Raw genomic sequence first — 24,667 nt, forward strand, 5'->3', positions numbered from 1 at the left:
GATTTTATTAGGGAATTCTGGTCTGGGAACTTGATATTATCAAGTTTAGTCAATTAATTCTCATCAGAGACTAGAAAGATAATTAAAAAGAGTCCTTTTCATATATTAAAAGGATCATTTCTACTGCCTGACAAAATGGATGTTTCTGTTGGGACCACAATCCCCTTGACAAAGGATGGAATGTTTTCCTGTCATTTGATCAGACTCCTTCAAGGTCCAGTTGTTTAAACACACCCACCCACAAACACAAAGACTGGTCTTTGCTGCTGCTGTATGCAGATGTTTCCAAAGTGTTGATGCAAAGCACATCGGTAACGAACAAAAAAAATTCCTTTTCTCTTGAGATCTGGAGAATAACAGAATAACAAGGGTTGGAAGAGATCTTGAAGGTCTTCTAGTCCAACCACTTGCTCAGAAAGAGAACCTTATACCATTTCAAACAAATGGCTGTCCAGACTCTTCTTAAAAATCTCCAGTGATGGAGCAGCCACAGCTTCTGGAGATAAACTGTTCCACTGATTAATTGTTCTAACTGTCAGGACATTTCTCCTTAATTCTAGGTTTGGTTCTCTCCTTGATTAGTTTCCATCCATTGCTTCTTGTCCTTCCTTCAGGTGCTTTGGAGAATAGCTTGACTCCCTCTTCTCTGTGATAGCCCTCCTTCAAACATTGGAACACTGCTGTCATGTCACCCCTAGTACTTTTTTTCCATAATAAAAAGAAGAACTAGGGGTGACATGATAGCAGTCTTCCAATATCTCAGGGGTTGCCACAAAGAAGGAGAAGAAGCAACGGATGGAAACTAACCAAGGAGAGAAGCAACCTAGAACTAAGGAGAAATTTCCTGACTGTTAGAACAATTAATCAGTAGAGTGACTTGCCTCCAGGAGTTGTAAATCTTCCAATGCTGGAAGTTTTTAAGAAGAGATTGGACAGCCATTTGTCTGAAATGGTATAGGGTTTCCTGCCTAAGCAGGGGGTTGGACTAGAAGACCTCCAAGGTCCCTTCCAACTCTGTTATTCTCTTATTCAGTTATTAAACCAGACATACCCAATTCCTGCAACTGTTCCTTATTTGTTTTATCCTCCAGTCCCCTGATAATCTTTGTTGCTCTTCTCTGCCCTCTTTCTAGAACAGTGGTTCTCAACCTGTGGGTCGGGACCCCATTTGGGGTCGAATGACCATTTCACGGGGGTCACCAAACAAGGCTGTCCTCCATTTTTTCCCCCTTTTCTTTGGCCACACCCCTGGCACCTGGTGATGTATAAGTGGTTGGAGGTCACCACAACATGGGGAACTGTATTATGGGGTCGCGGCATTAGAAAGGTTGAGAACCACTGTTCTAGAATCTCAACATCTTTTTTACATCAGGGTGACCAAAACTGGATGCAGTATTCCAAGTGTGGCCTTACCAAGGCATTATAAAGTGGTATCAATGCTTCACATGATCTTGATTCTATCCTTCTGTTAATGCAGCCCATCACTGTGTTGGCTTTTTTGGTGGCTGCAGCACACGGCTGGCTCATATTTAAGGGATTGTCCACTAGGACTCCAGTTCCCAGAGACAGAATCTCAATAGCCAAAATCTATACCAATGGAAAAGTTCCAGATGCAGCACAACTGGATGGGTGTATCCGTTGCTTCCCTTCCAGAATCATCTGAGCTGGCTCAGCTAACTGCTTTTTAATTGCTCCTTTCTTGCTACCCAACTCTTACGAAGGTGCATGTTCAAAGGTGCAAGAAATCTGGGCTTTCAGTGGGATGAATTAATACAAAACAAACCAGCATTCCATAAAGATGTGCTACATGTCCACTGGAGAAATCCTATCATTCGGGCTGTTAAGAGTCGACTTTGACTTGCTAGTGCGTAATCCATGCGCTGAATGCTTACCACCGACATGGCCTTTTTATGCATAAGCTCCGACGCTGACAAGGAGACCCCAACTGTTATAGCCTTCAGTCTTAGTCTAGCTGGTTAAATTAGGGCAGTTACAGTATATTATGTAGGAATGCTAGACACAATTGGAACTTTCTCAAAAGTATTTTGAGTAACCATTTTCTGCCCTATAAAACTTCCTAATGTTAAGAATAGAATAGAATAGAATATGGAATGGAATAGAATATGGAATGGAATAGAAGAGAACAGAATAGAATATGGAACAAAATGAAACAGAATATGGCATGGCATGGCATGGCATAGAATAGAATAATACAAATGGAAGGGACCTTGGAGGTCTTCTAGTCCAACCCCCTGCTCAGGCAGGAAACCCTATACCATTTCAGACAAATCATTGTCCAATCTCTTTTTAAAAACTTCCAGTGTTGGAGCAAATTGTTCTACTGATTAATTGTTCTAACTGTCAGGAAGTTTCTCCTTAGTTCTAGGTTGCTTCTCTCCTTGATTAGTTTCCGTCCATTGCTTCTTGTCCTGCCTTCAGGCGCTTTGGAGAATAGCTTGATTCCCTCTTCTTTGTGACAGCCCCTGAGATACTGGAACACTGCTATCATGTCCCCCCTCGTCCTTCTCTTCATTAAACTAGACATACCCAATTCCTGCAACCATTCCTTGTATGTTTTAGCCTCCAGTCCCCTGATCATCTTTGTGGCTCTTCTCTGCCCTCTTTCCAGAGTCTCAACATCTTTTTTTACATCATGGTGACCAAAAACTGGATGCAGGATTCCAAGTATGGCCTCACCAAGGCATTATTTATCTAGTATTCATCCAAAAGCGGGAGCCAATGTTGACTTCCCGCAACTCAAGAAAAGGGGTTCAACATACCTGCCATCTTGTCTGCTGATGGTGTAGCCAAAAAGGGGATTGTTGACAAAGCTGATGTTCACGCCAACCAGAGGGGTTCCATCTGCTGTCATCACCTGCCCGCGGATGACACAAGGGTGTCTGCAAGGAAATAAAACAAAAAACAACGAAGTTGAAAGGAGTGAAACAAGGAGAAGACTTTGCAAGTGACGAACATGGATTCCTGACACGGGGCCAGGATGGATTCACCACAGACTCTTCCTTTAGGCCCCTATAACATCATCAGTTGCTGCTGGGCCTGAATCTCTGTGTGATGATGCTTCGCTAGATTTTATTTTATTTTATTTTATTTGCACGCAATGAACGTTAAAGTCTTTATGTTCCCACCAATGATACCTTCGGTTCTGCATGTTCAGTTCAGATTTGTTATGGGTAATTTCATTTTCCAGGTAGGGATCAGACAGTCTCTTGCCTGTGATTCTAAAACAACTGTTACAATACCAGTGTAGACTACAGCGCCATAAACTGCCCTTAGATATAGGACTTCAGATCTCTCTCCTGGTTTGCACTTGATCAAAAGGCAGTTTTAATACCATATATGATATAGAGCAAAAAGAGAAAAAAAGAATAAAAGAGAGAAGAAACATATCTTGGATAAAGCTGAGTTGAGTCTAAAATGACTGAACACTGGAAGGAAGGAAGGAAGGAAGGAAGGAAGGAAGGAAGGAAGGAAGGAAGGAAGGAAGGAAGGAAGGAAGGAAGGAAGGAAGGAAGGAAGGAAATACGAAAAGGAGAGGGATAATGGATGGATGGAAGAAAAAGCGTGATAAAAAAGAAGAAGGAAAGAATGAAAATAGAAAAGAGGAAGGGAGGGAAGTGAGAGAAAGAGTGGAATGACGGGAGAAAAAAGATAGGAAAGAGGGAAGGAAGGAGAGAGATAGAAGAGAAGGAAGAAAGGGAGAGGGTGATTTGCTTAATGACTCTGTGATTCATTTAATAATCGTGTTGGTTTGCTTAACAATTGTGGCAAGAAAGGTCATAAAACAGGGCAAAACTCACTTAACAACTGCCTTGTCAGCCATGAAATTTTGGATTCAGTTAATGGTTGTAAGTCGAGAATTTATCTGAAGTTCATTCTGTTTACATAGGCAATGTTCAATTCTTTAAAATTAGGAGATGCCGTTTGCAGGACCAGCTCCTAAGTGATGCAAACAGCAGAATAAAAAGGGGCTGTTTTCTAATCCAGCGTATACCACATGCGAACTTGGAATGTCCTCAGTTTCTGGTTTTTAATGTGCAGAAAGTCTGCTTTTATGGGGAAATGTTTAAATCTGTCATCTCTCTCTCTCTCTCTCTCATACACACACACACATGTGGGGGAAGAGGACTGGTAGACCAAGGGCAGAAAGAGGGGGAGAGAGAGAGAGAGAGAGAGAGAGAGAGAGACCCTTTTGACATCTAAAATGAAGATAACACTGAAGATATATATAAATAATAAAGGTAAAAAAAGGATATAGGCAGCATTGTCTTCATTTTAGATGTCAAAAGGGATTTGCGGCTCCCAGTGTTTTGTTTTCAGTGGTCATTACATTTAATAAGTAAGATAATAATGAAATACATGTATCACGAAGTTTGGGAATAAAGTGACGGGTGGCACCAAAATTTTTCACACCGTTGAGATATGGGAAAAAGACTGGAAATAAATTATTTGCATCATATGTCCTGATGACAATTTTAAAGAAAATTTATTTCCTATGTTGTGATTGAGAGGTTATGTTGGGGGAGGGGGGCGATGACAACTTCCTCATTGGCTCAAGGGGGCGATTCGTTCAAAAAGGTTAAGAACCACTGGGCTAGTCCAACCCCCTGCTCAAGCAGGAGAACCTATACCATTTCAGACAAATGGTTGTCCAGTCTCTTCTTAAAAACCTCCAGTGTTGGAGCATTCACAACTTCTGGAGGCAGGTTGTTCCCCTGATTAATTGTTCTGACTGTCAGGAAATTCCTCCTTAATTCCAGGTTGCTTCTCTCCTTGGTTAGTTTCCATCCGTTATTTCTTGTCCTGCCTTCAGGTGCTTTGGAGAATAGATTGACTCCCTTCTTCTGTGACAGCCCATCAAATACTGGAACACTGCTGTCATGTCACCCCTGTTTCTTTTTTTCTTTAGACTAGCCGAGGGGTAGGCAATCTTGGCTCTTTTATGACTTGTGGACTTCAACTCCCAGAATTCCTGAGCCAGCATGGGGGAACTATGGCCTGTTCATGACTTGCGAACTTCAACTCCCAGAATTCCTCAGCCAGCATGGGGGGAACGATGGCCCCTTCATAATTTGAGGACTTCAACTCCCAGAATTCCTCAGCCAGCATGGGGGAACTATGGCTCCTTCATGACTCGTGGACTTCAACTCCCAGAATTCTGCCAGCATGGGGGAAACTTTGGTCCCTTCATGACTTGCAGACTTCAACTCCCAGAATTCCTCAGCCAGCATGGGGGAACTATATCCCCTTCATGACTTGTGGACTATGCTGACTCAGGAATTCTGGGAGTTGAAGTCCCCAAGTCATAAAGGGGCCATGGTTCCCCCATGCTGACTAGGAATTCTGGGAGTTGAAGTCCATGAGTCATAAAAGAGCCAAGGTTGCCTACCCCTGGATTAGCCAAACCCAAGTCCTGCAGCCGTTCTTCGTATGTTTTTGTCTCCAGGCTTTTAATCATCTTAGTTGCTCTTCTCTGAATTTTTTTTTACAAAGTCTCACCATCTTTGTTATAATGTGGTGACCAAAACTGGATGCAAGTATTCCAAGTGTGGCCTGACTCTTAAGTTCTTAAGGACTTAACAACTGTCTTGCTTAGCAACGGAAATTTTGGGCCCAGCTGTGGTCTTAAGTCAAGGAATCCCTGTAGCAGGTGATCTATGCAGGAAAGATGCCAACAGGAAGCTATCTACATTTCAAAGTGGGTAAATTGAGTTTTTCGTCTTATTCTCAGCTCCGAGTAGACCCATCCCGACCTAAACTTGGGTTTGAAAGAATCGTGGGATAGCCCAGGGCTATCTGCACTTGGTTGAAGGGAGTGAAGAAGGATGAAAAATTATGAAGCAATTAAGCTCTACTTTGTCTTTCATTTCTCCTCCCAAGTGATTACATTTACCCCTTTTGGGAAAATCAATTAATGCTGTGCCTTCTCAACATATGGTCCCTCTTAGGTCAACCTGTCCTTTCCAGAGGCAAAATTGTCTACCCACAATGCAGCGAGCCCCACAGGAACGTGGTTAATATTAATTTAGTCAGCTGTTTCCTTCATAAGACCTTGGTCTAAATGCAATTATGTTCCTCAAACAAGCTAAACGGTGCTGCAAAAAAAAAAAAAAAACCTTCCTCAGGTCTGTCCAGGATCATTTTCTTGAAATATAATTTCAATATATGACTATGAAATATTAAAACTAAAAAGGATTTCTTCTGCTAATAGAAACCTTCTAGTCCTGCCAATAAGACATTTAAGATCAGGCAATTTAGCACATCCACTGATTTAGCTTCTTGGACAAACAGGTTAGCAGTTCATTGACTCAGGAACGACGTACGAATTTGTCTTGTCTTTTCCTGCTATTTTGGAAATAGTTTCAATGCAAAACTGCCCAGTTCTCACTCTGCAAATATATATTCCCCATTTTTAATCAGAGCCTCCCTTTTTTCTCACATCTTTTTTAATTAAAATAAAATACCTATGGGGATTTCTTAATATTTGATAGCTCACTGATTCTTTTTTTTTTTAAAAATGTAGATAATTTAGCTATACAGTAATTTTAAATTGTTGTATTACCAAGCAAGGCATAATTCACAAGGAGATTAAATTAATGCCACTACTTTTCCCTGGGGTGAAATGGAAAGTCCCCTGCCACATAAAAAGCACGTTGAATTCACCGGCCACAATCATGGAAGATGAAAAGTCCCAGGCTCTACCATATGCTTTGCAGAATCAATGAAAAATTTAAATGAATTTTCAGGCTAGGAATTGAAAAAGAAAAGAATAGCTGGTGCATAATTCTTTCTGTTATAAAGTGGAATAGAATAGATTAGATTAGATTAGAATAGAATAGAATAGAATGGAATAGAATAGAATAGAATAAAATAACAAAGTTAGAAGGGACCTTGAAGGTCTTCTAGTCCAACCCCCACCTCAGGCAGGAAACCCTATCCCATTTCAGACAAATGACTGTCCAGTCTCTTCTTAAAAACTTCCAGTGTTGGAGCATTCACCACTTCTGGAGGCAGGTTGTTCTACTGATTAATTGTTTTCACTGACAGGAAATTTCTCCTTATTTCTAGGTTGCTTCTTCTCTCCTTGGTTAGTTTCCATCCCTTGCTTCTCGTCCCACTCTCAGATGCTCTGGAGAAGCAACTGCTTAAATTTTAATTCTTAATTAAGCAGGTCACATGAAACCACTTCGCGGGGCCGCATTCAGCCCCCGGGCCTTGTGTTTGACATGTCTGCTCTATTCCATTCCATTCCATTCCATTCCATTCTCTATTCTATTCTATTCTATTCTATTCTATTCTATTCTATTCTATTCTATTCTATTCTATTCTATTCTATTCTATTCTATTCTTATTCCATTCTATTCTATTCTTATTCCATTCTCTATTCCATTCTCTATTCCAAAGGACATTGGTTTGATAAGGCCTGCTCCAAGCTTCTTCGAGTTAAAAAGGATCAAAGCCAGCGGACTCAACTTTTTGGGTGAAGACATTTTAAGTAAAACCAGCAGTCCTGGCTCTTGTCCAGCCAGAGGTGATCTCCAGTTGTGTCGGAATTCAATTAGGCAGAAAGTAATACTGCAGGGGAAAATAGAGATTCCTGAGGAAGTCATAAAGCTGATGAAGTGCAAGCTTGCTGCATTTTTTGGCAGAAAGCATACAGAAGACCAGCTTCCCCCAAGTAGCAGCTGGAGAAAGATGTTGAAATGTTGTTTAAAGCACTAAGGAACGTGTGAAGTTTTTAAGCACTCGGCTTTTGCACCACTCCATTAATGATGGGACTTCAGTAAATGATTGTTTTTGCAATACAGGTTAAGTCCTCAGCTTACAACAGCTGGTTAGTGACTGTTCAAAGTTACCACAGCACTGAAAAAAAGGGATTTAAGATAAGATAAGATAACCTTTATTATCATTTTTATACTGTGGGCACAATGGCACACATCAAAAATGAAATTTAGTTGCCCGCTCTCAAAGTGAAACACATACATGACGCACACCTAAACATACTATGAACAACATATGCATAGACCCACATCCCTACATATACGTAGCAAATAAATATTAAATATAACCATTTTTCACATTTACAACCATTGCATCCATTGCATCCCCATGGTCACATGATCAAAATTCGGACGCTTGGCAACTGACTCATATTTATGACGGTTACAGTGTCCCGGGGTCACGTGATCCCGTTTTGTGATCTTCTGACAAGCAAAGTCAATGGGGAACGCCAGTTTCACTTAACAACTTTCTCCTAACCTCAACAATTGCAGTGAATCCTTTAACAACGGTGGCAAGAAGGGTCGTAAACTGGGGCAAAACCCACTTAACCACTGTCTCGCTTAGCAACAGGAATTTTGGGCTCCATTGTGGTCACACAATACGAGGACTACCTGCACATTCTAAAATACACTGGAATTAGCAGCTGGAGACCTCAAGTGGGTCTCCCCTGCCTCTCTCTTGGTCCTCTTGTGGATCTGCTTCAAGACTTCATATATTTATTTTAATAAATTAATGCATATGCGCGGGATGGTTTTTTTCCCTTCATGTTTATTTTAATAAATTAATGCACATGGGTGGCATGGGTTCCCCCCCTTACATATATTTATTTTAATAAATTAATGCATACGGGTAGGCTGGTTTTTCCCCTCTACATATATTTATTTTAATAAATTAATGCATATGGGTGGGGTGGTTTTTTTCCCCTTTATATATTTATTTTAACAAATTAATGCATATGGGTGAGGTGGTTCCCCCCTATATATATTTATTTTAATAAATTAATGCATATGGGTGGTATGGTTTTTCTCCCCTTCATATATTTATTTTAATAAATTAATGCATATGGGTGGGGTGGTTTTTTCCCCCTTCATATATTTATTTTAACACATTAATGCATATGGGTGGGGTGGTTTTTCCCCCCCTTCATATATTTATTTTAACACATTAATGCATATGGGTGGGGTGTTCCCCCCCTACATATATTTATTTTAATACATTAATGCATACGGGTAGGGTGGTTCTCCCCCTACGTATCTTTATTTTAATACATTAATGCATATGGGTGGGGTGGTTTCCCCCCTACATATATTTATTTTAATACATTAATTCATATGGGTGGGGTGGTTCCCCCCCTTCATCTTACTGATAAAAATAATTGACATGTTAACAGTCATTTTATAGCTATTCCAGAAGGAGAGCCAACTGTTTGATGACTTCCATGTGTGAAACGGAATCTAAAGACCAAACGTACTTTCTCATCACCTCCAAAAGGACTTCACAGCAACTGTTTGGGCCCATTGTGGTGTCTCCTTGTTCAAAACCACAATGTCCTCATCAACTTTTAAAGATGTGAGGGGAAAGGGACCCTGGAATCCTAGCGGACAACTATTTAAGCATGAGCCAGCAGTGTGTTGCAGCTGCCCAAACAGTTAAGTGATCCAACAGCTTTGCTTTGCATACAAATCCTGCTGTAGACCATCTGTATTAAGAGGTCAAGAACAATCCAGCGGGCTGGAAAAAAAATGGCACTTCTATTTTATTTGAATTTATTTATTTTATTTGCCCAGAAATTAACTCTTTTGGAAAGGGCGCTGAAGCCCTTCAATGTTCTGATGGGAGTTCAGGTAAGCCAACAACCTGTGACTATCTCCTTGGAAGTGAAATTCTTAAGTGAATTATTCTTTGGCTTTCTAAGCGATCAAGTGGGCTGACAAGGCACCTGAATGTTGTGTATGTATGATAGGAGAGTGAGAGAGAGACAGAGGCAGAAAGGAGAAAGAATGGAACAGAGAAAAAAAAAAAGAGAGAGAAAACAGAGAGACGCACACAGAGAGAGAGAAACATAGAAAGAGAAAGGAGAAAGAAAAAGAGAGAGAAAGAGAAAAGACAGAGGGGGGAAGGAACAGAGAGACAGGGAGAAAAATAGAGAGAGAGAGATGCATAGAGAGAGACACACACACAGAAAGAGAGAGAGAAAGGAGAAAGAGAGAGAGAAAAGGGAGAGGGAAAGTAACACAGAAAAAAATATACAGAGAGAGAAACAGAGAAACACACACACACAGAGGGAGAAAGAAAGAGAGACGAGAGAGAAAGAGAGACACAGAAAGAAAGGGAGAAAGGAGAACGAGAAAGGGACAAAGAAAGAGAGACGAGAGAGAAAGAGAGACACAGAAAGTGAAAAAGGAGAACGAGAAAGGGACAAAGAAAGAGAGAATAAAATGACATCCATAAATTCTATGGCCAGTAAAAAGTCCTCATCTTTTCTAAAACAGCAATTTAATATTTAAATTAATTAAAATGCCTTCACAACAGGTATTATTTAAATACTTTTATGATGGTCATAGGGTAGGGTTAGACGGAGGGTCCACCTTAAAATAAGCATCCATATTGACACAACTGTTGAGTCCACCCGCAAAGGATATTTTTCCTGCATCCTCTTGATGAGCTGCTACCAAGAGCTCTTGGGCTACTTGACCATCCCTTGATTGATTTGCTGGCTAGTTACTTCTTCTTTGCTTTGTTACCTTCCAAGCATTTTTAAACTGTCTGTCATCAGAAGCTCCGCATGACTCTAAAGACTCTAAATGATACCGGAGAACTCTTTTCTTCTCCTCTGGAGCAAGAAAGGGTCACGGAGGTCAAAAGGCTTGATTGATTATATGCCATCAAATTGTGGTGGACGCTTAGCAACCACACAGAGCTATCCTCTTCATGATGATGTCCCTAACTTGGCCATTCCGCCCTTCCAGCAGAGCATTCACTGCTAATTTGAAACCTATCCATCTTGACGCTGCTCACCCTGTTTGTCTCTTCGGTTCTACCTTTCCCAACATTCATAAAGGGCAGAAGGAATAACTTTGAGGAACTGAAGGAAGAGCCTGGATGGAGACAACTACAGTCTTTCTCGACTTACTGTGTTTCCCCAAAAATAAGATCTGGTCTTTCTTTCTTTTTTTTGCCTCCAAAAGAAGAACCAGGTCTTATTTTCGGTGTAGGCCTTACCTCACTTCCGGCATCGATAGCCCCACCTTAGCCGGTCCACTTCTTCTGGGGCCGAAGTTCTGCAGCTGCATTTGGGCCTGCATTTTGCAGTCAGGCCTTTCCAACAGCTGCACAAACTCACCCTGTGGTCACGTGATCACATTTTGGGCTCTTAACCACCAGCCCCATTTATCCCCACCGTTGAAAAAAAGCCTTCAACAGCTGTCTCCAGATGCTAGGAGCCATCGAGACATCTCATTAGAAGACAATATTTGTAGCATGGGGTTGAAATGCGGAGTCCTTGGACCACGCATTGATAATGTTACCTAGTAGGGCACAGGTCGGCAACCTGTGGCTCCGGAGCCGCATGTGGCTCTTTGAGCCTTCCCCTGTGGCTCCCAGCCTCCTCTGCCATTTGCAGAGAAAGACAGAGACAGAGAGAGGCACTTGCACTTCCCTTCTCTCTCTCTCTCTCTCTTTGTGTTTCTGTTTGTGTGTAAAAAAGAGAGTAGAGTCACAGTGTTTTCCAACAAGCTGAAAAGATTTTTGGGCGGGACTCCTCCCTTTGCTGTGTCTCTGCAGGAAGCAGGAAGGGCAGGAGAGAGCTAGCTAGCCCAGCTATGCTGACTCAGGGATTCTGGGAGTTGAAGTCCATGAGTCATAAAAGAGCCAAGGTTGCCTACCCCTGAGCTTGTTGGAGAAGTAGCTTGAAGCCAGCTTGCCAGATGAGCAGAAGTTCAGAGAGAGGGGGGGGGAGAGAGAGAGAGAGAGAGAGAGAGAGAGAGGAGAGAGAGACAGAGAGAGACTTTTGACATCTAAAATGAAGATAACACTGCATATATATATATATATATATATACATGCATGGGGGGAGCGTCTGTGATCCCAGAGAGGCTTGTAATACTGATAGAGGAGAAACGGATGCCCCCAGGGTAGAAAATGAAAACAAAAAGGAGATGAGGGTCAGTACTATGGAAGGAAATAAGGATAAAGGGGTGGTGGAGGAGATGAATGTTAGTAATGGAATGGTGGGAGGAATGATCCGGAAGAACCATAGAAGGAAGCGCAAGGAGAGTAATAAAGAAACATCTGGAACACTAATTAACCGGCCGGGACCGGTGACACGGTCCATGAGCCGGGTGCAAATGTCAGCCAAACCCATTTAAGTCATCATTGTTTACTGGCTCCTCAGCCCTGATGATGTTTGGAGTTTCCAAACGAAAGTTTGGCAGCTTTTAGTAACGTATATCTTCAGGCTGGTGTTTTCAGCTTCGTGCTTCGTGCTGCTCGAAGCACGAAGCTGAAAACACCAGCCTGAAGATGACGAATGGGACTTAGTCGAAACGTCGCCAAGACACTTCCAATTTTACGCGGGAGAAAACCCGAACAACCACCTACATATATATATATATATATATATATATATATATATATATATATATATATATATATGACTTATATACCACTTTAAGTGCAAGCACTCTCTAAGCGGTGTACATCAGTAAGCAATGTATATATATATTTACATTGCCCCCAACAATCTGGGTCCTCATTTTACCTACCCCGGAAGGATGGAAGGCTGAGTCAACCTTGAGCCGGTGAGATTTGAACCCCTGACCTGCTGAACACAGTCAGCTAAAGTGGCCTGCAGCACTGCACTCTAACTGCTGCACCACCTTGGCTCTTTTTATATCCTCTTTTACCTTTAATACACACACACACACACACACACACACACACACACACACACACACACACGGTTAAAAAGGCTATATGCAGTGTTAGCTTCATTTTAGATATCAAAAGGGTTTTGTGGCTCCCGGTGTTTTGTTTTTGGTGGGAAACGGGTCTAAGTGGCTCTTTGAGTGTTTTGGGTTGCCTACCCCTGTAGTAGGGTAATAAAATGTCTACAAGGAAGCAAGCAAGCTCAGAGAGCACCAAGGACACCACACTGAATGATCTTTTCTTCTGGAAAGTTGGCTGGTCAAATCATTCCAGCTTTCTTTAGACCAGGGGTCTTCAAACTTGGCCCTTTTATGTCTTGTGGACTTCAACTCCCAGAATTCCTCAGCCAGGCACGCTGGCTGAAGAATTCTGGGAGTTGAAGTCCATAAGTCATAAACAGGGCCAGGTTTGAAGACCCCTGCTTTAGACTGTCCAGGTTAATTCTTTAGGGTGGTATTTCTTGAGCTCTGCAACCTTAAGATGGGTGGACTTCAACTCCCAGAATTTCCTACCCATCCTGTACAATCTCCTTTTCTGTTATTTTAATAATAATAATAGTAGTAAAGTTGGAAGGGACCTTGGAGGTCATCTAGACCAACCCCCTGCTCAGGCAGGAAACCCTACACCATTTCGGACAAATGGCTGTCCAGTCTCTTCTTAAAAACTTCCAGTGTTGGAGCATTTACTGTTTCTGGAGGCAGGCTGTTCCACTGGTTAATTGTTCTCACTGTCAGGAAGTTTCTCCTTAGTTCTAGGTTGCTTCTCTCCTTGATTAGTTTCCACCCGTTGCTTCTTGTCCTGCCTTCAGGTGCTTTGGAGAATAGCTGATTCCCTCTTCTTTGTGGCAGCCCCTGAGATATTGGAATACTGCTATCATGTCCCCCCCGGGTCCTTCTCTTCGTTAAACTAGACATACCCAATTCTAGCAACCGTTCCTTATATGTTTTAGCCTCCAATCCCCTAATCATCTTTGTTGCTCTTCTCTGTACTCTTTTAGAGTCTCAACATCTTTTTACATCATGGTGTCCAAAACTGGATGCACTATTCCAAGTGTGGCCTTACCAAGGCATTGTAGAGTGGTATTAATACTTCATGTGATCTTGATTCTATCCCTCTGTTAATGCAGCCTAGCACTGTCTTGGCCTTTTTGGCAGCTGCAGCACACTGCTGGCTCATATTTAGGTGATTATCTACTAGGACTCCGAGGTCCCTCTCACAGTTACTGCTATTGAGCATGGTGCCACCTATGCTGTACTTGTGCATTTGGTTTTTCTTGCCTAAATGTAGAACCTTGCTTTTTTCACCATTGAATTTCATTTTGTTAATTAATGCCCAGTGTTCAAGTCTGTCCAGATCCTTCTGTATCTTAAGCCTGTCTTCTGGAGTGTTGGCTATTCCTGCCAGCTTGGTGTTGTCTGCAAATTTGATGAGTTCCCCATCTATCCCTTCGTCCAAATCGTTGATGAAGATGTTGAAGAGCACTGGGCCCAGAATTTTGGGCTCTTAGGAGAGTAGGAACCAATCAGTGCCTTTGTGCATTTGCCTTCATTGTCCTTGCTTAATTAATTCATTCCTACCCTGCTGGTTTTTTTTTGTTTTGGCTCTCACACTTTTTTTGCAAAAGTCCATGGTTACTCTGAGTGTACTGATTGCTCTCTTTTTCTTTCTTTCTCTCATGAGTGGCTTTCGCCATTTCGGCTCCTCTCAGAGAACTCAATCAGTATTAGGGATAATAATATTAAATTGTGCTGAGCCTAAGGGACAGAAGGTCTCGTAGCTACAGAGTTTAGAACAACCTCTTCACGGAGATAAATCATTAATAAAATCATAACATGCAGGCTGCAGACTCCTTATGAACCTTTGGTTTTCAAGGGAGGAAAAAAAAAGCTTATTAAAGCTGAACCTGAAGTGTAACTGGTGTACCACAACACACGCTGTGTGCCGCACATTTGCAAATTCATGTACCTACGATCCCAAACATTGCGGACAGAAATACCACAGGGGAGTAATGTCTTTCCCCAGATCTTCTGAGATTTCTTTCCTGGGTAAGACAGAAATTGATTTCTGTTTTAATTCTGGGGGAAGAAGCTCAGAGCATCGCTTGTGGTTGAACGGGGCGTTCTTGAGTTTGCAATGTACGCTATGTGGGGTTGTGCTGGAAGACTGCTCAAAAGCCATACGGAAGGAAGGAAGGAAGGAAGGAAGGAAGGAAGGAAGGAAGGAAGGAAGGAAGGAAGGAAAAAAGAAGAGAGAGAGAAGGAAGGAAAGGAAGGAAAATGTCGGGAAAGAAGGAAGGGAGAGAAGGAAGGAAGGTAGTAGACAAGGAAGGAGAGAAGGAAAGAAAGGAAGGGAGATGACAGGAAAGAAGGAAGGAAGGAGAGAGAGAGAGAAGGAGGGAAAGGAAAGCAGTTGACAGGAAAGAAGGAAGGAAGGAAAGGAAGAATGGAGAGAGAAAGAAGGAAGGAAAGGAAGGAAGATGACAGGAAAGAAGGAAGGAGAGAGAGAAGGAAGGAAGGGAAGGAAGAAAGATCACAGGAAAGAAGGAAGGAGAGAGAGAGAAGGAAGTAAGGAAAGGAGGGAGGGAAGAAGGAAGGAAGGAAGGAGAGAGAGAAGGAGGGAGAGAAGGAAGGAAGGAGAGAGAGAGAAGGAAGGAAAGGAAGGAAGGAAGATGTCAGGAAAAAAGGAAGGAAGGAGAGAGAGAAGGAAGGAAGGTATAGACGAGGAAGGAGAGAAGGAAGGAAAGGAAGGGAGATGACAGGAAAGAAGGAAGGAAGGAGAGAGAGAGAGAGAAGAAAGGAAAGGAAAGGAGATGACAGGAAAGAAGAAAGGAAGGAGAAAGGAAAGGAGTTGACAGGAAAGAAGGAGAGAAAGAAGGAAGGAAGGAGAGAGAGAAGGAAGGAAGGAAAGGAAGGAAGGAAGATGTCAGGAAAGGAGGAAGGAAGGAGAGAGAGAAGGAAGGAAGAGACGAGGAAGGAAAAGAAGGAAGATGACAGGAAAGAAGGAAGGAAGGAAGGAGAGAGAGAAGGAAGGAAGAAAAGGAAGGAAGGAAGATGACAGGAAAGAAAGAAGGAGAGAGAGAAGGAAGGAAGGGAGGCAGGGAGGGAAGAAAGGAAGGAAGGAAGGAAGGAAGGAAGGAAGGAAGGAAGGAAGGAAGGAAGGAAGGAAGGAAGGAAGGAAACTTACCCTCCGCTGAATGGATTCTCTCCAGGAATGACATGTGTGCTGTCCTTGCCAACTAGAAACCTGACCCGATCATAGAAAGAGGAGAGCTTCTGCTGGGACACGGGGGCCTGAGTCTCCTGTATGATGTCGAGCGGATCTGGAGAGCCCAAGCAGAGCGTGTTGGTCCGGCACAAAGACTGAAAACAGCAGTCGGGGTCCATGCAGTCCACTAACCCATCTGTGGACCAAAGACACAAAGACTGGTTAGAAGAGCCTCGGTGGGGCAAAGGATCTGGCATCTGGAACACTTAGTATTGTAACCTGGGAATATCACCTGGTACAGACTGATTTAGTGCCTTTGAATCACCGTTTACTTCTGAAGATTGCCTGGATTAGTTCCTGCACCTTTCTTGGCAAGGTTTTCAGAAGTGATTAGTCATTGTCTCCTTCCTAGGGCTGAGAGAGAGAGACTGGCCCAAGGTCACCCGGCTGGCTTTGTGTCTAAGGCAGAACTAGAACTCACCGTCTCCTGGTGATTGGCCCAAAGTCACCCAGCCAATTTTCATGCCTCAAGCAGGGCTACAACTCACATCTCCTGGTGATTGGTCCAAAGCCACCCAGCTGGCTTTCATGCCTAAGGCAGGACTAGAACTCTCACTCTCCTCGTGATTGGACCAAAGTCACCCAGCTGGCTTTCATGCCTAAGGCGGGACTAGAACCTATTGTCTCCTGGTGATTGGATCAAAGCCGCCCAGCCAGATTTCACGCCTAAGGTGGGACTAGAACTCTCAGTCTCCTCATGATTGGATCAAAGTCACCCAACCAGCTTTCATGCCTAAGACGGGACTAGAACTCTCAGTCTCCTCGTGATTGGACCAAAGTCACCCAACCAGCTTTCTTGCCTAAGGCGGGACTAGAACTTATTGTCTCCTGGTGATTGGACCAAAGTCACCCAGCTGGCTTTCATGCCTAAGACGGGACTAGAACTCTCAGTCTCCTCGTGATTGGACCAAAGTCACCCAACCAGCTTTCTTGCCTAAGGTGGGAATAAAACACACAGTCTCCTGGTTTCTAGCCTGTTGCTTTAACCACTAGACCACAGTGTCTCTTGACTCAGAGATACCAAATCTGAATTTCCAATATGATAGGCCTTAACTGTCATTTCTAATTGGAGAAGAAGGAAAAATTAAAACCCAGCATAGGAAGAAGCCCTTGCATTAGCGGGATTTATGTTTAATGAAATCTCAATGAGAGGGGTATTAAAAAAAAGTCAAGGGGGCAGCTGCAATGGCTCAATCAAAAACCCGCCCATTTGGATGGCATGGGTGTAGTCAAGATGGCACAATAACACACTTTAAAAAAATTGGGACTTCAGTCAGGCCACCGTCCTGATTTTCTTTTGATCTAAAACCCCCTCTCCCACCCTCAACATAGGCACAAGCCTATAGATCAGTGGTGGCGAACCTATGGCACGGGTGTCAGAGGCGGCACTCAGAGCCCTCTCTGTGGGCACGCGTGCCATCGTCCCAGTCCTAGGCCTTCAGCTGGGTTTTATAAAACCTTTTCGCTTTAGGCCTCCGCCACTGTGTGCAAAAAAAAAAAAAAAAAAAAAGGTTCAATCAGTCAATTTCAACTTCTCGCGTAAAAAAAAAAAGATCTTGCAAAGTTGGAATTGATTGATTGAACTTTCTAGTCCCACCCAGTCTGCCGTTACCACCGCAGCCACGCCCACCCAATGGGCCACACCCAGCCAATGGGCCACACCCACCCGGCACCCGATGATGCATAAATGGGTTTTGGGTTGGAGTTTGGGCACTCGGTCTCTAAAAGGTTCGCCATCACTGGTGTAGATTTAACTAGAAAACTATAGATAGTTTTATTTTGAACAGTTTTTAATAGTCAGATTTAATTGTTGTTATTATGGATCATCGCACAGTCAGCCAGATGTTCAGACTGGATTTGGCATTTTGTCTACCTATCGAGTCCTTACCCAGGACCTGGGATAGGCAGATGTGGATGTTTGATAGTATTACAGGTATCGTCGCAGGATGGAAGCAGTTCCTAGTAAGGCCGCCTTTTGCAATTGACTAATAGCGAATTTGTCAATGCCAATGGTGTTCAAGTGGTGCTCCAGTTGTTTTGGGATTGCACCCAAGGAGCCTATGACTATTGGTACTACCCTTGCTTGCTTTTGCCACAGTCTTTCTATTTCTATTTGTAGGTCTTTGTATTTTGTTATCTTCTCCAGTTCTTTCTCTTCTATTCTGCTATCTCCAGGCACTGCCACGTCCACTATCCAGACTTTTTTGTCTTTCTTATCGACAATTGTTAAGTCTGGGGTGTTATGTTGCAGGTGCTTGTCTGTTTGAATTCTGAAGTCCCAGAGCAGTTTAATTTTATCATTTTCTATGACTTTCTCTATTTTATGATCCCACCAGTTTTTGCTTACAGGCAAATGATATTTTTTGCAGATCTTCCAATGCACCATTACTATTATTATTATTATTATTATTATTATTATTATTATTATTATTATTATTATTATTATTATTATTATTATTATTATTATTATACGAGGTCCTATTTTGGATTATATATATGTTAATGAAACATGACTGAGAGACAACCGGAATCAGGATATACAAAGTTTAATAGATGCATTCATTCATTCGTTCGGTCAGTGACTCCATCCAGCACCTCTGGAGCTTAAATGGGCTCCAGAAGATGGTAGAGGACAGGAAGGCGTAGAGCAGGGGTAGGCAACCTTGGCTCTTTTATGACTCGTGGACTTCAACTCCCAGAATTCCCGAGCCAGCCATGCTGAGGGGAAAGGGAGAGGTTTCCAAGCTGAGCCATGCTGGCTCAGAAATTCTGGGAGTTGAAGTCCATGAGTCATAAAAGAGCCAAGGTCGCCTACCCTTGACCTAGAGGAACGTTGTCCATGGGGTCGCGATGGGTTGGACACGACTTCACAACTAACAACAAGAAGTTGGGTCATGGAAGGTCTACAAGGAAACAGCCAAGCTCAGAGAGCACCAAGGACCCCACAGTTCTCCTCCTCTTACTCCACTCCCTTCTAACACTGATTAAGTTACCTAGTTGGATCATGAGATGTCTACAAGAAAACAGCCAAGCTCAGTGAGCACCAAGGACCCTAGAGTCCTCCTCCTCTTCCTCCTCCAATCTCATTCCCTTTCTAGCACTGATGATGTTACCTAGTTGGGTAATGAAACATCTGCAAGACAACAACCAAGCTCAGAGAGCACCAAGGACCCCACAGCCCTCCCACAACCCAATCCCTTCTAGCATTGATGATGTTACTTAGTTGGGTCATGAAACGTCTACAAGAAAACAACCCAGCTCAGGGAGCACTAAGGACCCCACAATCCTCCTCCTCTTACTCCATTCCCTTCTACCGCTGATGAGGTTACCTAGCTGGGTCATGAAACGTCTCCAAGAAAACCGCCAAGCTCAGAGAGCACCAAGGACCCCACAGTTCAACCCTGAGCTACAAATATTCTCTTTCATTGGAACAGGAGATTTTACCCAGAGAGAAAACTGTATCAAGTTTCACGGCAGCCGGCAGGAATCTTACCATTAGGAGACAAATCCATAGTATTTTCAATTGCAAAAAAAGCCAACTTGGAATTGTTCCAACCCCAACTTTGAAATGTGGAGGATAGGATGTCCCAAACGGGGCTGTTTTGTTTCAAACCTGGAATTCGGTTTGTTTCTCGTTCCCATTTCTATCCATGCAAAGTGAAGGTTCGCGGTCGGAAAAACCCTGCTGGCAGGAGTCTTACCTCCATCGTTGTCTTTCGCGTCTCCACACGCGGTCTCCATGGACGTGTCGCAGCCTATCCCTCTCCAGCCCAGCTGACAGACACAGTGCCACCCATTCATGTCCAGCGTGCACCTACCGTTGCCGTTGCACAAACCGGGGCATCCCTCTGGAAGGGGGAAAGGAAAGGAAAGTTTAGTTGGGGAAGAGAATTTGGATCATTTAACATTTGGGAGCGAGACAGGCCATTCACAGGTTATGGGCAAACAAAGATTGAGTGATGATTTGCTGCTTGGGGCCATTTTTGCTCCTACATCAGAACAATATTTTCCCCATGGATATGAAACCGAAGGGCTTGGTATGCAGTAATTCAGGGAGTCCTTGACTTACGAATCACAAGTTTGCCGTGATCCCCTTTTGTGACCTTCTGAAAAGCAAAGTCAGAATTCAGAACCAGAATAGAGCTGGAAGGGACCTTGGAGGTCTTCTAGTCTTCTAACACTAACCCTACTCAATCAGGAAACCCTATACCAGGGGTAGGCAACCTTGGCTTTTTTATGACTTGTGGACTTCAACTCCCAGAATTCCTGAGCCAGCTACACTGACTCAGGAATTCTGGGAATTGAAGTCCACGAGTCATGAAGGGGCCATAGTTCCCCCATGCTGGCTGAGGAATTCTGGGAGTTGGTCTACAAGTCATGAAGGGGCCATAGTTCCCCCATGCTGGCTCAGGAATTCTGGGAGTTGAAGTCCACAAGTCATGAAGGGGCCATAGTTCCCCTATGCTGCCTCAGGAATTCTGGGAGTTGAAGTCCACAAGTCATGAAGGGGCCATAGTTCCCCCATGCTGGCTCAGGAATTCTGGGAGTTGAAGTCCACAAGTCATGAAGGGGCCATAGTTCCCCTATGCTGCCTCAGGAATTCTGGGAGTTGAAGTCCACAAGTCACGAAGGGGCCATAGTTCCCCCATGCTGGCTCAGGAATTCTGGGAGTTGAAGTCCGCAAGTCACAAAAGAGCCAAGGTTGCCTACCCCTGCCCTATACCATTCCAGACAAGTGGCTGTCCAGTCTCTTCTTAAAAATCTCAAGTGATGGAGCACCCACAACTTCTGGTGGCAAGCTGTTCCACTGGTTAATTGTCCTCACTGTCAGGAAGTTTCTCCTTAATTCCAGGTTGCTTCTCTCCTTGATTAGTTTCCATCCGTTGTTTCTTGTCCTGCCTTCAGGTGCTTTGGAAAATAAATTGATCCCCTCCTCTTTATGTCAGCCTCTCAAATATGGAACACTGCTATGGCAAATTCACTTAACAATGGTCTTACTAACTTAACAACGGCAGGGATTCACTTAGCAACGATGGCAAGCAAGGTTGTAAAGTGGGACAAAACTCACTCAACAACTGTCTTGCTTTGCAGTAGAAATTTTGAACTATATTGTGGTCATACGTGGGAGACAACCTATAAACTTCGCGACATTATGATAGGTTCTTAAGGTAAACTATAGCTACAGCTAACATTAAACTAACCAACAATGGAAATCATAACATTCTCCTATTTATTATTTTCATTTCCACTGATAATAACGGAAGGCGGCCGACAAACAAGAAGTATTGGTCGAAGGGTTACTAGTTCATGTGAAAAAAAATAAAATAAAGTAAAGATGCAGGACAGGAGTGCAAAGTTATTGCACTGGTGTGCAGAGATAGAAAGGATGATGGCAAAATGGCCGCCCCATTTGGGCCACACGTTAATTTCTCACTCTTCCTTGACAAATGGGAACAAAATTCAACTAGCATGTTCTTCTGGAATAAACTCGATTTTCAGGGGTCAAACTTTTCACCTCTGATCACCTCTCACATCTGACAAAGCCAACAACTGCATCCTTCTGTTTTTATGTGACTTAGTATCTATGGAGATTCTCCATAGATCCAGGTCATCGTTATCCCAAAGATGTTTTTTTTAGGAGGCAACTGGACTTTCTTGATTTTTCCCTGAAGAAGTTTCGCTTCTCAAGAAGCTCCTTCAGCTCCGACTTCCATTCTTGGAATGGACCTCAAGTGCAGCAATTCACTTAATAATCACTGCAAAAATTGGTTGTGACTCATTTAACAACCGCCTTGCTGAACAAAGATAAATTTAGCCTCAAATTTTGTCTCTCCCCCCCCCAGAGCTTTCTGCTCCCTCCCTCCCTCTGCCCATCTTTTAATTTGTATTATTGTACTTCCTTTGTTGATTTTTTATTGTTTCATTGCTTTGGCTATTGTTAGGTTTACATTTTTTATTCCTTTTTTTTCCGTTTTACTGTGGTAAGCCGCCCAGATTAGTCCCTACGCTGAGATGGCTGGCAAGTAAATTTAACAAATAAAATAAAATAACAAAGCAAAATAAAATAAAATTTGTCTGAAGTGGTAATGGTTTCCTGCCTGAGCAGGGGGTTGGACTAGATGACCTTCAAGATCTCTTCCATAATCATCATCATCATCATCATTATTATTATTAATCATCGCATAGTCAGCCAGATGTTCAGACTGGATTTAGCATTTTCGTCTACCTATCGAGTCCTTACCACGGACCTGGGATAGGCAGATGTGGAGGTTTGATGGTATTACAGATATCGTCGCAGGATGGAAGCAGTTCCTAGTAAGGCCACCTTTTGCAATTGACTAATGGCGAATTTGTCAATGCCAATAGTGTTCAAGTGGTGCTCCAGTTGTTTTGGTTGTTGTTGTTGTTGTTATTATTATTAAAATAAAATAACATAACATAAAATAAAACAGTAAGTAAGTAATTCTGGCTGTAAGTCGAGGACTAGCTGTTAATTTTAATCAACCCCAACCAGACATTGCTTGGATATAAAAAAGGACACCATCAGCACCACCACCAAAGCAAAAATTGGTTTAAATCCAAGAGTGCTGATACCCTTCCTCTGGCATCTCCTTTAGCAATAATATAGCAAAAAAAGATTGATTCTGTGTGAGTTTGTGTCTTGAGCAGACTTATTCACATGGCTGCGTGTCGGACAAGATGTAAGAAATGCCGACGTTGTTATTGCTTTTTTTTTTTTAAACCCAGTTGACATTTAGGAAAGACAAATGAACGAAATTACAGTTCAGGGACAGATGGGTGACATAAGCAGAACCATTCCATTATTGCGCATGTACAGTGGCCTTCTCCCCTTAGCAAGTCAAGGCTATTTATTCAGATTGTCAAATGACTACAGGTAGCCCTCGACTTACAACCAGAACTGAGCCCAACATTTAACAGTTGTTAAGTGAGTTTTGCCCCATTTAATGTAATCTTTCTTGCCGCAGCTTGTTAAGTGAACCACTGAGATTGTTAAGTTAGTAACACGGTTGTTAAGTGAATCTGGCTTTGGTGGTCAGGTCGTAAAAAGGGATCACAGGATTCCGGGAGACTGCATCCATCATAACTGAGAGTCAGTTGCCAAGTGTCTGAATGTTGATCACGTGATCACAGGGATGCTGCAAGTGTAAAAATTGGTCGTTAAGTCATGTTTTTCAGTTCCGTTGTAATTTTGGACGGTCACTAAATGAACTGGTATAAGTTGAGGACTATCTGTATTGTAGTTTGGTGAGGGTGCCAAAAGTCTGGATTTGGGCTTCAACGGATCATTTCAACCGGCTCCAGTTCCCACGCTTCTCACGAAAATCAGAATGCCTCTTAAACTCCTTCAAGTCTCCGACGAAGATTTGTACATTTATTTAATATATAAAACAGCAACAGCATTTAGACTTGTATACCACTTCACAGTGCCTTACAATCCTCTCTAAGCGGGTTACAGAGTCAGCACATTGCCCCCAACAATCTGGGTCCTCAAAGAAAAATGGAAATAAGAAATTAAAATGAAAAAAAAATAGTCTGACTCTTGGGCTGTTTTGGATTAAAGCGGAGTGCAACCAATTACTCTGACTCAGATCAGAAGAGCTGATTTGGGGATTTCAGCAAATATGTTCATAATTAAGACAGTCTAAACAACACGAGCTGTCAGCCGCTTCCAACAGGAATCCTGTCGACATGAAACTCAAAAGGAGATTTATGCAAGTTGGAAGTTGCACCTAAGTGCCGATTTTTCCCATAGCTTAGGGTGAATGAAAATGTTGGCTGACAGTACATTCGGGGCGAATCGGATCCAAAGTTTACAGACTACTCCCCCCCCCCCCGCTCCTGGTGATCCTGCCAAATTTAAACAACAAAAAAAAAAGGTTTTTGTCAACGCTTTGTTTGTTTTAGAGAAATCAGGAGCAGCAGTGGTTTTGCGATGATGATAATAATGTGAGGATAGGCTGGGAAAGGAGAGGCTAGGTTCAATTTCTTTGAAACCCCCCCCCCCAAAGAAACAGACCAGGAGAGATGATACAAATTACAGGGCGTCCTCAACTTACGACCACGATGCAGCCCAAAATTTATGTTTTGCCCCGTTTTACGACTTCTCTTGCCCACGTTTGTTAAGGGAAGCACTGCAGTTTGTTAAATTAGTAACACGGTTGTAAAGTGAATCCAGTTTCCCCATTGACTCTGCTCATCAGATTGGGCCAAAGTCCCCCAGCTGGCTTTCATTCTAAGGCGGGACTAGAACTCACAATCTCCTGGTGATTGGCCAAAAGTCCCCCAGCCGGCTTTCATTCCTAAGGCGGGACTAGAACTCACAGTCTCCTGGTGATTGGCCGAAAGTCCCCTAGCCGGCTTTCATTCCTAAGGCGGGACTAGAACTCACAGTCTCCTGGTGATTGGCCGAAAGTCCCCCAGCCGGCTTTCATTCCTAAGGCGGGACTAGAACTCACAGTCTCCTGGTGATTGGCCGAAAGTCCCCCAGCCGGCTTTCATTCCTAAGGCGGGACTAGAACTCACAGTCTCCTGGTGATTGGCCGAAAGTCCCCCAGCCGGCTTTCATTCCTAAGGCGGGACTAGAACTCACAGTCTCCTGGTGATTGGCCGAAAGTCCCCCAGCTGGCTTTCATTCCTAAGGTGGGAATAGAACTCA

General features: G+C 43.0%; 1 protein-coding gene across 10 annotated transcripts in view; it reads right to left on the minus strand.

Moving 5' to 3' along the window:
- Nucleotides 1-24,667, minus strand: part of LOC120301006 (teneurin-4-like) — a 612,847-nt gene that overhangs the window by 19,337 nt on the left and 568,843 nt on the right. For all 10 annotated transcript variants that reach the window (XM_039327639.1, XM_039327638.1, XM_039327645.1 and 7 more), the window contains 3 exons: nt 19,692-19,838; nt 15,910-16,126; nt 2,781-2,900 (listed from right to left, as the gene is read on the minus strand). In XM_039327639.1, the coding sequence (XP_039183573.1) occupies nt 2,781-2,900; nt 15,910-16,126; nt 19,692-19,838 (484 nt within the window). The remainder of the gene's footprint in view (nt 1-2,780; nt 2,901-15,909; nt 16,127-19,691; nt 19,839-24,667) is intronic.

This window comes from Crotalus tigris, unplaced genomic scaffold (assembly GCF_016545835.1).
Source record: "Crotalus tigris isolate CLP2741 ecotype Arizona unplaced genomic scaffold, ASM1654583v1 scf7180000024363.772921, whole genome shotgun sequence".
Classification (NCBI taxonomy): domain Eukaryota; kingdom Metazoa; phylum Chordata; class Lepidosauria; order Squamata; family Viperidae; genus Crotalus; species Crotalus tigris.